General features: G+C 36.9%; 1 protein-coding gene across 3 annotated transcripts in view; it reads left to right on the top strand.

Moving 5' to 3' along the window:
- The window catches only part of SMAP1 (small ArfGAP 1), an 81,674-nt gene that overhangs the window by 53,941 nt on the left and 9,739 nt on the right, over window positions 1-17,994 (top strand). For all 3 annotated transcript variants that reach the window (XM_084754283.1, XM_084754284.1, XM_084754285.1), the window contains 2 exons: window positions 2,889-2,969; window positions 12,581-12,671. In XM_084754283.1, the coding sequence (XP_084610409.1) occupies window positions 2,889-2,969; window positions 12,581-12,671 (172 nt within the window). The remainder of the gene's footprint in view (window positions 1-2,888; window positions 2,970-12,580; window positions 12,672-17,994) is intronic.

The following is a 17,994-nucleotide window of genomic DNA, read 5'->3' as shown; positions in this document are numbered from 1 at the left end:
TTAGTCTCAACACACATATTTTGAAGTGGTCACAAACATCCCAGCCATAGCAATAACTAACAGCTCTGAAAGGGTAAGGAACAACTTACTTAGCTTATTCAGATAGGCCAGCTTTTCTCACTAAACATTACTAATTTTATCTGGAAGATATATTATAATTTATAAAATATTTTTGCCCATTTTATTTTTCTTAGAAAGTAGGGATAATTACTTATTTCATAAAGTTGTTTTGAGGATGCTGTAAGTTCAGAACAGTGCCTAGCACACAAAGGCTCAGTAAATACTAGCTGTAACATAAGGACTACTAGAAGGTGATAGTTATGCTCCACTGTGCGTCAGTGAACAGCGAGGCTTGAGCACTTGGGGTCTGTGCTCCATCAGCACAAAGGGATACCTATTCATTGTTGTGTTTTTAGTAATTTTTCCAAAGTTTGTATTTTTTCATTTGTAAGAAGACCTTGACAATAGTTTCAGACAGTTTTTGCAATGACTAAATTAGACACTAAGGAAGTGTGCATAGATTTATTTTGGAAGTGAAGGTTTGGTTTGGGTTATGGTTGAGTCAGGTTTAGATGATGCTTCAAGTTGACCCCCAAGGGCTTACATTTTACTTTTAGTCTGAAGTCCTAGGTAGATAGAAAAGTATCCTGAGAAGTAACCCACTTCCTAGACAGTCCTCTGTTTATTCTAAACCAGTTTGATATGTTCATGTGGTAGCTAAAATAGATAGCTCTTTATGCTTTAGCACTTGAGGTATTCAGAAAGTACAACTTTATGTTACATTTTTATTTTATTCTTGAAAAGCCTGATTGAAACAGATGGTTTGAGAGAATTATAATCTTAAGGAGCCTTAAATAGAAACTTTTTATCTGGGTTGTTCTAATTTGCTTTCCTGTTACGATAAATACCATGAGCAGTAGTAATTTACATGAGGAAAGGGTTGATTTTAGTTTGCACTTCTAGGTCATAAGTGCACCATTGAGGGAAGTTGGAGGTGGAAGTTAAGTAGGAACTCCAACTGAACCTTTGGAGGAATGCTGCTTGCTTGTGCGTAGCTAGCTTTCCTATGTATAGGCCCACCAATAGGGATGGCACCCTCCCAGCAGCCTAAGCCTTCCACATCAGTTAGGACAATCTCTTATAGAATGGCACAGACCAGTCTAATCAAGGCATTCTTCAGTTGAAGTTCCTCCTCCTTTTCAACTAAGCAGTTTCTAGTTGACAATAAATACTAAGACATGGGTTCTAGAAATTTAGCCACGCATTCTTATTTTGCTACACATATACTATTTGTTGTCGTCTATACAAATGTACTCACCAATTAACTATTACACTGCTTGCCAGTAAAAGGAACGGTTAGCAAGAGAAATGCTTTAGAATTTTGCTGCTATTCTTAAGCTTATAGTTGAAGGCATTGCTATTTATAACACACACACACACACACACACACACACACACACACACAGACACAGACACATACACATACACACACATTTGGGACCAGTGCCAAGGTTTCTTTTTTATATTTGGCTGCAAGTGCTGAAATTACAATTTCTCATATTGGTGTCCTGTTTTATAGTTTATACTATTCTGAGGTTTTTTTAAAAATACATTTTAAAAATAAATGTACATTAAATTTGTGTTAACTTTAATAAATATTTGTAAGCAGTCAGTATATAGCTATCATTGATCACTGTGTAAACTGAATGTTGTTATCACTTCAAAAACTCCCATCTTACCTTTTTAATCACTCCATTCCTTCTGCTTAGAGGTAACTGACATCCCGGCCTTTCCACCATCATCATTTTTAGTTTTGTGGTTTTATTTGTGTATGTGTGCGCTTTAGATAATTTTATTATTTTGTAATTTTACACTGGTTTTCCTTCCTCTAAACAGTGTATTCTTATTGCTTTTGAACTTTTATATGAAATGTTATAAGCCCTTTGGAGCTCAGTTAGTTCACATCGTAGCCTAGGAATTGCACTGCTCTTTACTGATTGGCATATGGAAAATAAATCAGCACTGACAGGGGCTGCCTCTAATCTTGAAGGCAGGTACAGAGTTGCTCTTTAGATATTTTGACTTTTATGTATTTGTCTTTTAAAAATCTACCTATCTGTCTGTAAGAGTTGTTGTTGTTGTTGTTAATTTTCCCTGGAGTATAAGTCATGAACATCATAATACCACTACAGCTTACCTCATTACTTACATCAGTCATTTGGCTCTGGCCCCACGTACTGTCCTAGTTTTTAATGAGAAAGTATCTATATTTGTTTTTAAACACATAAAACTATGATAGCAACTTGAAAATATGTTGTGGTTGGTTGAAGTTAAGATGATTTTGTATTTTAATTCCTGGGTTTTCCTGATACGGTGTTATCTGTATCACAAAGTCTGTCCTGTTGGACATGTGGTGCACACCTTTAATCCCAGCACTTGGGAGGCAGGCAGATCTCTTGAGTTCCAGGATAGCCAAGGCTACATAGTGAGACACTCACTGTCTTTAAAAATAGGAAATGGGGGAGAAAAAAAAAGAATTCATCCTATCAGCTGGTTTACTTCTTACATATTTAGTATAGCCTGATGTAAACAAGTAGCAAGAATCTGCTGAATGTAGGTCTTACCCCCTTTACAAAAAAATCCTTAAATTTAAATTGTCTCACTTCTTAAGTTTTTGAATAATCCTCTATTTGTCATTAGCATGTAACCTCAATGAGAAAATGAAATTGCTTTTGGCTTGTAGATTTCAGTAACACTGATAATGTAAGCACTTGATATTTCTGTCTTTCTCAAGTGATGATTTAACTAATAAAATAAAATGAAAACGAAGTAAGAGCTTCCAAATGTTTTAAGACATAAACTAATAAAAAATTTGGGCTATATTTTAGAAAGAAAAGGAAAAAAAAAAGGAAGAGAAAAAGAGAGAAAAGGAGCCAGAAAAGCCTGCCAAACCACTAACAACTGAAAAGGTAAAATTTCTTTTTAAAAAATAATCTAAGATTATCATCTTACTGTCTGACCATATTTAAGGCTTTGGATATTTATGAAATGCTAATTCTTATCCATTCATCAAGAAATTATAGAGTTAATCCTCCATACTGAGCACAGCCTTCTGAACCCTTCTTCCATGATTTCTAGTCCATTAACACTGTGTGTACACACCATCTGAGATCCTCACCCTGAGAATGTAGGTACAGTAAGACTGTAGTAGAAGGTCACCAGCTGAAGAGGTCACACCTGAAAACACTCAGAGAGCTTTTCATGCTTCAGAGCATATGAGCTAGATCCTGAGGCATGAGTAGTTCTAATATGGAAGGAAAGAAGATGTTAGACCAAGAAGGCTACCTGAAGATGATTTTGGAAACTGGAAATAAAATGCAAGCTTGGACAACTCTATGTCTATGTATGAGGAGTAACTAAGGCCAGAGTGCTGGATTGAACTCACATCGTAGGTAGTCTTCTGGCTAAGGAGAGGCTGTTATTTTGTTCCTGTTTTTTCTCTTTTCTCATCCCTCCCTTTATAGCTCAGGCCAACTCAAGCTGTTTTCTTAAACTTTTAAGTTTCATTTGAATTGATGTGTTATGTATGTGTGCTCTAGCAACTATCTGCCTGTCCACCAGAGTGTGTGGAGGTCAAAGGTCAACTTGTTGCATTTGCTTCTTTCCTTCTACCATGTGGGTTCTGGGATTGAACTCAGGTCAACCAGGCTTGGAAGTAGACATCTTCAGCAGACACCTCTCTACTGTCTCATTGGTTCCAGGCCAAATGCTTAACTCCTACTCCCTCAGCCTCTTTAAGTTCTGGGCTGATAGATTTGTGGCATGTCACTAGCTAATATGTGGGTTTCTAAAGGAGGTGGTGCACATAATTTAGAGGCATTTTTTCAAAATTATTTTGGCAGTAGTATGTAAGAAAGGTGTGATAGACAGGCTAGCATTAAGGAGAACTTTTTATAAGGAAATTGGGTGGTGTAATTATAGTACCTTGGTTTTGAATGTGTTTCATCAAACATGTGGAAACATGGAAAGAGAATGATTAGTAAGGCAATATCCTTGATTTTAGCTTTTGAAAATTTAAAAATCAGCTTTATTGAGGCATGAATTACATGCTACAGTGTTTACTTATTTACAGGGCATAACAGAAATATATATTGGTTCTTCCTTTTGTCATTGATTGGAATGAGCTCTACCCTCAAAAAGTTATAAACTAGTCTTGACCATTGAACAGCTACTAAGTATCCAAGACTCCTGCTCCTCAAATAACAATCAAGATTGCCCACCTTCCAGCCTCTTCTACTTCCTACTTATGTAGTTTCAGTCTTGGTACCATTTAGCTTTTTCCATGGTCACATGCTTTTGCTTTCCATGGTCATTGTCTCCATATATCCCCTCTAAACATTCCAGTGAGATTGCATTTCTCTTTCTCAAAGACATGGTCACATTGCTGTGTTCTTTATTTTATCACTTTTAATCATGTATTATTGTTTAATTCTATAATTAGATAACAGATTCATAATTTTTTTGTTTTCTAAAATCATGTGTTTGGTAGGATTAGGTCTTAACATTTCTTTATATTTTTGTGATGCATTGGGTAAATACGTGTAAAATGATACTTTTCATCTCAAAATTCCTGTTAGCATTGTAATTCCAAGGTTATGGAGAAAGAGTAATGTGTCATATATTACTAAATAACTTGCTCTGTGCTAAAACCCATAAGACTAACCTGCTATGTAAAATTCTGTTATTTTTTAAAAAATACTTTTTAAAATATCTTTGTTATTTTAAAATGTTATTTTAGTGACACTTTACTAAATTATACTTCTTTTAAAAATATTTATTTATTTTACATATATGAGTGCTCTATCTGCATGTGTGCCTACATGCCAGAAGAGGTCATTAGTTCCCAGTAGAGATGGTTGTGAGCCACCATGTGGTTGCTGGGAATTGAATTTAGGACCTCTGAAAGAACAGACAGTGCTTTTAACCTGTGAGCCATTTTTCTAGCCCCAGTAAATTATATTCTTACCCTTTGTCAAATTAGATTTTCTTGCTAAATATTTTAATACTTTTTGAAGGAATAATTAAATTGGTGATTATTACCTAATAACTAGTTTTAAGTTTCCCTTGAAACTTTCAACTTACTATACATCAGTGAGAAGCCACGAATGAAATCTATTTTAATTTCTTATTTAGTTAAAAAGGAATTTTCAGATCACTCCTAAATTTTACCTTTAGGTTAAAAATACTAGAAATGAGCTGGGCGTGGTGGTGCACACCTTTAATCCCAGCACTCAGGAGGCAGAGGCAGGTGGATTGCTGTGAGTTTGAGGCCAGCCTGGTCCACAAAGTGAGTCCAGGACAGCCAAGATAATATAGAGAAACCCTGTCTCAAAACAAACAAACAGACAAACAAAAACAACAACAAAAAACCCTAAAAATGTTGAGATGATTTATATGATGCCTTATTGTTGTTTACCAAGATAGACCCTTAATCACTTTTAAAACGTGTTTTCTCCCTTTAAAAATATAATTCACCTCATGGTGCTGTGGTCTATACCTGTAATCCCAGCACTAGGGAGCCAGCAGCAGGCAGATAACTGTGAGTTGAAGCCAGCCTGATCTATAAAGAGAGTTCCAGGACAGCCAAGGCTTCACAGAGAAAACAAAAACAAAAACAAAAACAAAAAAAAAAAAAACCAAACTAAACTCATCATTAATATGTAGTGCACATTTGTTACAATATTCATGCTTTGTGCCCTTGCACACAAATCCCTTCTGTTGTTTGCTGTGAAATGAACAGCAACAGTTACTTGAGAATGGTGTCTATACAAAGGGTTCTGAGAAGACTCCACAGTGTGTGAACACTGAGCAATATGCCAGGTTTTTTTTTTTAACTGTTCCCCCTCACATCTCATTATTGTTACTCAACCTGCAGAGGTTCAGGATTCCTGAAGTTGACAGCGAGGGCATTCCTGAGAGAAAAATAAAAAACCTCTTATAAGCAGAACTACAAGTTCCTAGGATATATTCGAAACTATGATCCATTAGTGGAAAAACTGGAAGAACATAGTACAATAAAAGAAGCTTTGCTTCTCAAGTAGGTGTCTGTCTGTCTATCTGTCTGTCTTTCTTTCTTTCTTTTTCTTCATTATATTCTTCCTGAGCTGGTATTTCTATAGGACACTTAAAATCTACAGAAGAGAAATTGTAGTAAAGATAGTAATAGGAGTAGTCAGAATAATACTTTCATTATTGTTAGTTGGCTTTACCAACAAAGCCTGGGTTTTAATACACTGTGTGTGTGTGTGTGTGTGTGTGTGTGTGTGTGTGTGTGTGTGTGTGATTGTATGTATGTACGTGTGTGTGTGTGTGTGTGTGTGTGTGTGTGTGCATGTATACAAACTTAACCAACTATATACCACCACTGAAGGTGAGAAATAGAACTAGGCTAGTACTTCAAGAACTATATATCTACTACCCTTTCCAAAGAAAAATGTCTATTCTTTCAAAAAGTATAGTTTTTCTTGTGATGTTGGTTATTGGATGAATCTATAGACATGCAAGTGCTAAACAAAGGCTGCATCACTGAGTTACATCCCCAGCCTTAGCTGCATCTTAAAAATACCTTCCGGTGCACGCCTTTAATCCGAGCACTTGGGAGGCAGAGGCAGAAGGATTAATGTTGAGTTTGAGGCCATCCTGGTCTACAAAGTGAGTCTAGGACAGCCAAGGCTACACAGAGAAACCCTGTCTACAAAACAAAACAAATACCTTTACTACATCTTCATGAATCTCTAAGTAGTGCGGTCTAATTATTTCTGTTATGAATGAAGTAGTATCACAAACATTCTTTTATATTTGTTTGTCTATAAGAGTCATTCACATGCAGTTATATATAGTTTATGTTCACTATTTTGTATTCTATTTTACGGGCGGGGGGGAGGGGTGGAGAGAGAGGAGAGGAGAGGGAAAGGCAGAGAAGAGAGATCAACAGAGAGACTGAGCGATGGAGACTTGAGACCTGCTTTTTAGTGTATTCCGTAATGGAAGCCTGGATTCACATTCTGTATTGAAAACTGTAAAGACACCACCACAATAGCTCTTCATGTTCTGTGAATAAGAAAAATGGAGGAGAAACCCGATTTGATGGTAATAGTAACAGTATGCTTTTGTCTAGAAACTAAAGGAAACTTGTGAAGACTTTAGTTTATCTATATTAATATTGAGGAAATGAAAGAGGAACCTCCAGCCAAGATTTTTCTAGTTATTTTCCCATTTGGTTATAAACAGTGAGTTGATTCAATTTCCTACAGTAGCTGTTTAGAAGTTTACTTTTCTCCCTGTGGAATGATCTGTTTTGTTTGGTTGAGACATGATGGCCCTGTACTCTCAATTGTTTTGCTTTTCCTAGTGTTGGGAGAATAGGCATCATGTGACTTGGTGTTTAGCTAAGTATTCTTACATAAATTGTTTAATCTCTACTCTTCTTTTTCTTATTTTCTATTCTCTTCTTTTAAAATAGGCTAAATCATCATGAATAAATGAACCAATTAAAGTAACAAATATTTGCAGTTCAAGGGAATAATCAATAACTGCTAGATGTAGTTCTTATAGAGCCTAAAGATTGATTTTTGTGTGTTCTTTTTCTGTTAAAACTGGTATATTTGAAATTGCTTTTGAAATCCCTTTTTACTCCATTATTTTATGATATGTTGTTTTTTTTTGTTTTTAAAAATGAAAATTAGTCTAGGTATGTATCCTCAAAAGTAGAGTGTTTGCTTATCATGGACAGGGTGTTGGGTTCCATCTTTAGCACCATCCAAGAAAAGAAATGAAAAGTTGAGGGAGGGGGAGAGAGAGAGAGAGAGAGAGGAGAGAGAGAGAGGGAAGAAGGAGGAGGAGGAGAGGAGAGAAAGAGAAGAAGGAAGAAGAGGAGAAAAAGAGGGGAGGGGAGAGGAAGAGGGGGAAGAGAAGAGGAGAGGGAGAGAAGAGAGAGAATAGAAGAGTGAGAAAATTAAAGGAAATTTTTATTTTTAAAGATATGGTCCCTCTTTCCACCATGCTAGCCTTTGACTCTGGCAGTCCTCTTCTGCAGCCTCCTTAGCGCTTGGAGTGCAGGTGTACCCACCATGCCTGGGAAGAAGTGTCCATTTTTTTGTAAATGTATATATGACTGGGGAAGGTGGCTCCATACATAAAACACTTGCTGGCATGCATGAAGACTGAAGTTCCCACATAAAAGCTAGGTGACTATGGTAGTCTTCCAGTAAGCCCAGGTCACAGAAGGTAGTTTTCTAGGAGCAAGCTGGCTAGCCAGACTAACTTCTATGAGGTCTGGGCTCAGTGAGAAACTGTTTCAGTATATAAGGGAGAGAGTGGCCAGGGAATATACCCAGTGCCAACCTTGAGCCTGCACACACAAATATGGGAACATACATGCACATCACATACACCAAATACAATTTTGTAATTGGCATAAATACCCGTTTTAAAAGTGACATTTTCTAACTGGAGATTTTACAAGTAAAAACTGAATTAGCAAAAACATCTATCCTCTTCACTGGTCTATAGCATGTTGCTCCTACGTGAGCCTAGTGAAATGTTTAGTGTTACACACTTGTGCAAGCAGTGAACAGATCAGCACTCCACTTTGTACTCTTTGTACTCTATCAGTAATCACTATTCAAATTTCTATCAAGACAGGTAAGTTTTGTCTTTCTGGACTTTGTGTGAAGTAGAATCCGACATGCTACTCTCACTGCGTAACTTCTGCTTATCGTTCGTTGTCTTTGAGAGTCATTCATGTTGCATCATCATTCCACATTGCTGAGCATTGCTCTGTGGCACATAGAAACCATACTTTAGTTTTTCATTCTGTTTTAAGTAGTATCCGAGTTCGGGCTTTATTGAATAGAAGCTGGTATGAGCATTTCTGTGGTACTTGGTGCACATACACACACAGACGTAACTATATCTTACTAGTTATATGTATGTTGGACCATAGGGTATGCATACCTCCTGAATAATTGTACCATTTTATATTCTCTTAAATACTATAAGACAGTACCAACTGCTTTGAATTTTGGTCAAACAGTATTGTGCTCTGTGTCTGTGTGTGTGTGTGTGTGTGTGTGTGTGTATACATACATACATACATACACACATCTCTAAACCAAAAAATCTGAGTGACCATGCTATGTATAGAAATCAACACAGTTGGCTGACAGTAATAAGTATATAGTGTACCCTGGACATTTGAAAGGCTCACTTTAAATGAGTAAATAATTAGCTTACATACATACATACATACATACATACATACATACATACATCATGGTAGAAAGGCATATTTTAGATTCCATTACAGGTTTTATAGTAAATTGGAAACATTTTTCCCATGAAATTTCTGAAATGTTTTTGCGGTCTTTTATAGTTTTATTGCAGTGAAGCAATGAAATAAGGAAGAAATCCAATTATTTTATGTGCAAAGCTTTTATTATTTAATGAAAGCTTTTTGTAAGCTTTCTAATCCTTTTTTGTAAGTTAGAAATATTCTTAAATAGAAAATAGGGAAATATCTTCTCTTAAGTGCCTTGATAGAAAGTAGTTTTTCTGAGTTAAAGCTTACAGTGAAGAACAGTGCAACAAGGTATAAGGCTCAACAATTAAATTAGATGTGTCATTGAGAAGAATGAAACTGTCTAGAATTTTACTGAATGCCCAATGGAGTTTGTATTCAAACATCATTTTGAACCCTTAAAGTATACTATCTTATTGTCCTCACAGTACCTGAAGTTCATATGAGTGTTCTTTCACTCATCGCATGAACCTGAGAGATACAGGCTGGGTGATAGCTAAGCTGAGCGTCCACTAAGCACCCTGTCTTCCCGGCATGCACTGTGACAGGAACACAGTGTGTGCACCCTCAGTATATTCTCTAATGTCCAGAAGGGGGTTGAGAAAGGAGAGGGAACAGGTGAGGACAGAGTGCAGCTCCCAGGTTTCTAGTAAATGCTGTTCATTGTGCTTAGCATGTAGTGTGTGTTGTTTAGATACCATAGTGATCCTGAGACGCTACAATATACTAGTTATTATGCAAATTTAATATGAATCAGTACAAAGAAGGAATAGAAAATTTAGAAAGAAAATTTGGCTCAAGGTCATGTATACTAATTGGTGGAGCCCATCTTTCTAAGGGGTCGCTGCTGGGAAGGAGTTTATTATTACTTTACTTTATTAGCTACTGTTATTGTAGCTGTGAACAAAAACAGCTTAAGAAGGGTTTATTTTGGTAATATGGTGTAATAAAAAGAATATGGACTTTGGAATCAGGAAGAATTCAGTGATTATGGATAAAGCTTGATTTAAACTGCGTGTGATGATGCATATCTATAATGCCGACATCTGGGATGGGGGAGTAGGAACTTGAGGCCAGCCTGGGCTACATAGTAAGACACTAAAAAAGAAAAAAAAAAGATTTATAACAAAATAAATGAAATGGTCTTAGTTTATAAGTATTCTTACAGTAGTCTGCCTTATGTCTAAAACTGAAGACATAACTAATATGTAACATATACATACGGTGTATGATAGACTGTAACAGGTTCTTGGAGCATAGCAGGCAACAATCCCCTGCCCCGACACACCCATCCTGAATTCTTCCGGTTTCTTTTAAAATAAGCTATTTTATTTTATTTTATTTTATTTTATTTTATTTTATTTTATTTTATGTGCATTGATGTGAGGGTGTCAGATCTCTTGGAACTGGAGTTACACACAGTTGTAAACTGCCATGTAAGTGCTACTAATTGAACCCAGGTCCTTTGGAAGAGCAGACAGTGCTCTTATGCACTAAGCCATCTCTCCAGCTCTGAATTCCTCAGTTATAAATCTGACAGACATGTGCACACTGGCTACCTCAATGTGTCAGTTACAGTTCAAAATTTCTTCCTTGAGAGTGGGCTTCTGTTCTCATACGTTGCACTTTTCTGTGTCTGCCTTTCTCTCCTGGTTTGGGAGCTATACAGCTTGCCTTATGACCTCACTTCTCTGATGAATCCAAAAGAGACATTTAATTTTATTTTCCCGACTTTCTTCTTGTTAAATTCAGCATCTAAGGAACATTGTTACCTCAATTTTGAGGACCAGCTATTTAAATGGATAGGAAATGCCAAAAAATATGACAGCTGAAAACTAAGCTTTTATTCAGTTTTAGTCTGTGGAATATCATTGTAAATCACAGAAAGATTGGGCAGTGAAGCTTTTGCTAATAAAACTATAATTTGAATGGGACATCTGGTAGTTGGGAATCTCTGAGCTTATAAAATTGCTTTATCTGAGTAGATTTATGTCCTTGATTGTTAATAAGTTGTAGATCCACCTAACTTAATCTTCACATAGTTGACCCAGTTTTTCTAATTAGTGGTTCTCAACCTTCCTACTGCTGTGACCCCCAACCATAAATTATTTTCATTGCTGCTTCATAACTGTAATTTTGCTACTTTATGAAGCATAATGTAAATACCTGTGTTTTTCCAATGGTCTTAGGCAACCCCTGTGGAAGGGTTACTTGACCCCCAGGTTGGGAACCATTGCCTTCTTAAAAGGCATATTCTCTGTGTAATGTTTATAGAAGTTAAGTAAGTTAAAGTACAGCAGTTCTACATTTACTGTTTTCCAGTTCTTAGCTGAATACGAACTGTCAGAGGTGTAATAGTGACATGAAAGGAGATGTGGTTATCAGAATATTTTAATAACATGTACCTGTTATCAATTTCCTTTCCTTCTCTAATCTCAACTAACAAGACTGAATAATAGCTAGAAAATAATATGATTCTTCAAAAGTGTAACTTGTAGCCTGGTGGTGGTTGTGCATGTCTTTAATCTCAGAAGGTAGAGGCAGGCTGATCTTTGTGAGTTTGAGTCCAGCTTGGTCTACATAATGAGTTCCAGGACAGCCAGGGCTACACAGTGAAACCCTGTCTCCAAAAAACCAAAACCAGTGTAACTTGCTGGTAGGATAACTTAGAGGTGAAGACTCTTGTGGCAGAGCCTGAGCTGAGTTTTACCCGGGACCGACCAGTATGGTAGAAGGAGAGAACTGACTTTTGAAAGTTGCCCTTTGAACTCTATACATATCATTGGTATGCATGCACATACCATACATAGCACACAAAAAATAAATAAATGAAAATATAAACAAATTGGCCTAGTGATACAGTCCTATGGTCTCTTCTGTTTGGGAGGTTGAGGCAGGAGGAGTGCATTTTGAAAGCAACTTAGGGAGACTTTGACTCAAAAGAGAAAGGAGTTAGGAATGTAGTTTAGTAGGTTCAATCCCCAGTACTAAGGGAAACAAGGTATAATTTCCTTTAGAAGTTAAATTTTTGTATTTACTATTCAGAGATTTCATTGTTTAGGAATTACCACTGTAAGTTCAAAGACCATGCTTACCTGTTTAAAAAATAATAAGTGTTCTAGGATTCCTTGTACTAACTGCATGACAATTGTGCATGAGTGGGACTTAAAAGATTTGTTTGATTAACAAAATTATCTATGACTCAAATGATTTACTTCAAAGCTCCAGAAGAAAGAAGATCAGCAACTTGAACCTAAGAAAAGCACCAGCCCGAAAAATACTGCAGAGCCCACTGTTGATCTTTTAGGACTTGGTAAGTAGTGGAAATGCAGAACAATTGAAACCTCCTTGAACATAATGTCCAGTTTTTCATTTTATCAAAGATGTGGTCTGAAATGCTCTGATGAGTGTGCTGAGCTCTCATAGAAAAGGCACATTTTAATAAGGAAAGCCCGTGTCTGCCAGTTCTGTCTTTACTGAGGTACAAGTAATGACTTCTTTGGGGAAAAGATATCAGGGTAATCTTCAAAGGCTTGATAGATGTGACATTTCAACATTTAAGTAAGCATTGAGTCATGTTCCTCTTTCTCCTAGCCCCATTCAATTTTAGGTGGGATTCCTGCCCCCTTAGTAAAATAATTCTGGATAACCTTATTAGCAAATATACAAATTCAAGTTTTAATTTTGTAAACTTAAGCAATGCATTTAAATTTTGGTTTTATATATAATAATTACTCATAGTAATGGGTTTTATTATGACATTTTCATACACAGTATATTTTGACTATATTCATCTCTCTACCCTCTCATCTTCCTCCCACTGCTGAGCCCCTTCCTTTTCGTAATAAGTCCCCCTTCTGCTTTCATGTCTTATTTATTTATGGGGTGTTTGGGGTCCTGGTCAGTTTAATTAAGGTTACTTACAGGAGTCCAGATGAAGGATTATTTGTAAGATGTGAGTGCCTTACCAGTGGCTTCACCACTGAAGAAAATGTGTCTCCCTCCCACAGCAGTCATTAAATGTTCATAGCTCTTCAGTGAGGGGCAAGAGCTCATGAACCCCTCCTGCTTTGTGGTAAAATGGTGAGAGGACTACTCTTGTGTAGGTAATTACAGCTGCTAAGTGTTCAGGTGCCTTGGGCATGCCATTCCTGGAAGATGGCATTCCACAATATCCCATCCTTTGGCTCTTAGATTCTTTCGCCCTCCTCTGTGATACTCCCTAAGCCTTGGAGTGGGTGATTTGTTAGATACCTCGTTTATAACCGAACATTTAACAGTCGCTTACCCTCAGACTTTAACCATCTGAGTTTCTGAATTAGTCGCTCACTGCAAAATGATGCTTCCTTGACCAGCAGCAGTAATGTATGTGTATAAACAGAAATATTTAGAAGACAGTGTCTTAGCACATCACATTGCTTTGTAAAGGGATATCCCAGCAGTACCGTCCTTACTAGCATAAGACTTTCCTAGCCAGAGCTTTTGAAAAGTTCACAGTACCTGATAGGAATTCTCTCCCGTGAACTGAGCCTCAAATCCAATCAGAAAGAAGTTGGTCACCCCCTATAGCTGTGCCACTGTTGTATTGAGTAAGACAGTTTTCCCTAGAAGCTTGCATAGTACATTCTGGAACTGACCAGCAGAGATAGAACTAGCTTAATTTCTGTATGTTCTGTAACCAAAGTATGCAGTGTATTCAGCAGTAGAATCTTGTCTTGTAATTCAGGTAGAGCATGCATTTGGGTTCTTGGAACCTTCCTAGCCAGTACCTCATATGGAACTAGCAGTGTCCTGGCACCCTTTTATTTAATAACTTTATGGTGTCTGTGAACACCTTTGTCCACCTATGCAAGATACCTCTGTTCAAACTTTATCTTACTCTTTTTGTTTTGTTGCTTAATTTTTTAATTATCAAGTATCGGTTTCCTTATGGCTTTTTCCATATACACTTAGTTTTGTTGGCCCCTTGCCTCATACTACCTAATCCTTTTTCTCTCCACTGTTCCCTCTTCCACTTTTATATTACATGTGTTTACTACTTGACCCTAACTGAAAGCCTCTTTTTCTCTCATGGGACTTTTAAATTTTTTCTGGCCTTTAATTAGATTTTGGATGCATGTTTGAGATAGATTTGGTAGAATTTATTGATAAATTAATTAAATATGAGCATGTGAGAAAGGGGGAATTAAAGGTGTAGCTAATTATACTTTGGACTGGACACTCAGAAGAATAGAGTTTATCATACCAGTGAGAAAGTCTGCAGGAAGTCTGGATGGAAGATCAGGAGTTCTGTTTGGCCATAGTTAATTAGAAACACTTATTACACCAAAGATCACATTTTAATAGAAAGGGATCTTAACTAGGTAGATGATTTAAGAGTTTAGAAAGAGGTATAGATGAGGAATAAAAATTGGACACTATCGGCTTGTAGGTGTTATTCAGCATTATGAAATTAGATCAGATCATTAACAAAATGAAAATATAAAGGTTTAAGAAGAAAAGAGGTCTAAGTTCAGTGCCTTGTGGTACTCAGTTATTTAAAAGCCAGGAGATAAAACAAAAGATCTAAAAAGATGACCAGAAAAGAGTGAGTATAAAGTAGGAACACTATGTAACATTTGCTTCTAACTGAAGGCAGAGTGTGCTAGATAATGCCCTGGTTCAGCTTCTGTAGTCTGGTGAAGTTGTGTCTTCAGGTCATTACTTGCATCTCAGTAGTGACATAGCCATTTGTGTCACCAGGGCTTATAAATGGAGTAGGACAGATGTGCATGAGGGCAAAGATGGCCTTTTAAGGTGATCTCAGGTTTTTGTTGTTGATTTGTTGGTTTGTTTGTTTGTTTGTTTTGGGCAGTTTATCCAAAACACCATATATTTATCAGTAATAAAGAGTGAAAACTAAAAATACACAGTGCTATTTAGACTTTTAAAATAAAGTTAGAAAACAGTTTAAAGCTTGAAGTTTTTAAGTGCTTCAGGTGACTTTAGCTTACAAATTAATTCACTTGGGGTTTATTTTACCTCATCAAGTAAGGAATATATTTTAATACAGAGGGATTCCAAACAACATTTTATTAAGGGGAAAAAAAAACCTTTAAAGGACTTCTTGACTACAAAACAAGAGGAGGAGGGGGAAGAAGAAGAAGAAGAAGAGGAAGAGGAGGACTTCCTCAAATAACAGGACTATTTAAAAAGCTTCAAGAACTTTACTACTAAGAAGACAAGGCTACATCTGATAAAGCTCTGTTGGCTCAGTAGGTAGCTGAGGAGTTAGACTTGGCGGCTGTTGTTGTGTAGGTTGTACTAAAGGCTGAATGCTCAGGCTCTGTCAACAATGGTAATGAAAGCACAACATTCTGTGTGCTTGTTACCGTCTTACCTGCCTTAAACTAGATTGGCAATGCATAAAATTCCATGTTGCTCTTTGGCGTTATTTCATTATCTTTGCAAATAGATTATGACTCTGATATTCAAGTAAATGTTGAATGCAATTAGTATTTATTGAGCACCAACGGAGTTTGCTGTACAGGAAATAAGAGTTGCAGTTTTTTTTTTTAAGATTTATTTACTTATTTATAGAGTAGTCTGCCTGCACACCAGGAGAAGGCACCAGATCTCAGATCTTATCATAGATGCTTATAAGCCACCATGTGGTTGCTGGGAATTGAACTCAGGACCTTTGGAAGCACAGACAGTGCTCTTAACCTGTGAGCCATCTCTTCAGCCCCTAGAGTTGCAGTTTTAAAGGAAGAAAAATGTAGCTGAGGGAATTGCTTCTGGGGACTCAGTTTGAAATCTGGATGAAAGCCAAAGTTTAAATTTAAGCTCCATTTTAAAAAATTTCATCCATTAATTTTCTTGCTGGTGTTGCTGCTAATTAAAGCAGCTTGTACTGTATATACTTATTTTCATTAGATTTCATAAAATGTAATGCCTCATGGTGGCCACCTAGATAAAGACAGCTGTTAATTTGTGCTTCCCCCCCCCCCTTTTTAAAGAGAATTTTATGAACTGTGGTCTGTTTGCATTTTCATTAGGCAGACAGCTTTGGGGTACCCATCAGGTGTTGTGACAGGACACTTGGAGTGAGTCGCTAGGAAAATGAGTTGCTGACCCAGTGGGAGGGGCATTTGGTAAAGGAGACTTCCTGCTCTTGAGTCGTTTTGTGTGGTGCTCTGAAACAATGATGGGCTGACCTATGCACAGTGATGTGGGAACATTCCTGATTGTAGGGAACTCCTGCCTTTGTCATCAGTGAACTGGAGAGGGAAAGCCCTGGTGTTAGGAAGTAGTGGTAACACAAACAGTAGTGTCAACGCTTGATGTTGAGCAAGGTGGAGCTAGCCAACAGTGCTGGCAGCTCATTCTTAATAGTGTATAAATCCTCTCTTCATAGGTGCTTGGATGGCAGATGAGGACACTAAGTAGTGTTTGTTTACCATGTCTTCATTTAGATTATTGGTATCAGATGAGGCTAATGAGAGTTGACAAATTCAGCCATATTAATAATAAAGGCTTCTGAGTGATAGAGGATGGTGTTAAAGGCTGCATATTTGAAATGTTACCTTTGTTCTAAGCAACTCTCAACATTATGATGTGAAGTGGGACAGTAAATGCCTGCTGGCCATGCTTGTATTTCATGTAAACAGGAGTGCTTAGCCTTTTGACATTGTGACAGTGATGTTAACAAACATACTGGCATCATGCAGCCTGAAGGCCATGGTAGGCATTCCTGACATTAAGATGTAACACTAGTTTAACATTTTTTTTCCTATAGTTGAAAATATTTCAACCTTAGCTTTTTATTTTTGTCACTTTTTGTTTTATGTGTAGCTTAAAATTTTCACTTATCAATCAACTCAGTTCACAGAATTCTAACCAATTATTAAGATAAGGTAGAAAGAAAACAGTTACTTACAAGCCACTAACTGTAGGTTTGGTCTTGCCTTTAATATTGAATGTTTTTCATCTTAGTGCATTGTCGTAATTTCTTCTGTTTGTCCATTGCCTTTTCAAGGGCCCTCTGCTGCATTATCTTTTATGGTGTCCCCAGCTAAATTTCTTCATTTGCCATAGGCGTTTCTTGTATTCTGGATCTCCCATTCTTTTTTCTGTTCACTGACTACTGCTTCCATATTCTGATTAAAGGGGATGCTCCCACCACTATTCTGTAGCTGAGCAACGGACCCAGCAAGGTGCATGTCCATGGTAAATTCTAATTACCTGTGTGCACAGTGGAAGGGGCTGTGTGGTGGAGAGGAAACCTCTCAGTGTCTGGATATACGCCTGTGTGTATAAGTGCACAAGCAAGATACAACTTATCATTCTGACTGACTGCTTTTAGTTGTGATTATTTACCATGTTTTATTGGAATAACTCTAAACTTTTAATATCTTGATGTTTTGTTGACTTTTATTTCACCAGTAAAGAACATGCTGTAGTGGTCCTTTGATTAGGAGAAAGTATTTAACTCCTACTACTTAGTGATACTATTCATTTTTGAGGGCTGATCACATCCCAGTTTTTCTTTGTTTATGACCTTATCCATCTGTATTCCTCCATATATAACTGGACTGTGTACAAGGATAGTGGAATGAAAAGGTAATGAATCAGTATTTGAATGATTTTGAAGTGTT

The sequence above is a fragment of the Acomys minous genome (genome assembly GCF_964271855.1).
Source record: "Acomys minous genome assembly, chromosome: 13".
Classification (NCBI taxonomy): Eukaryota; Metazoa; Chordata; class Mammalia; order Rodentia; family Muridae; genus Acomys; species Acomys minous.
The sequence above is the reverse complement of the archived record's forward strand: the minus strand, read 5'-3'. Positions and strand labels throughout refer to the sequence as shown.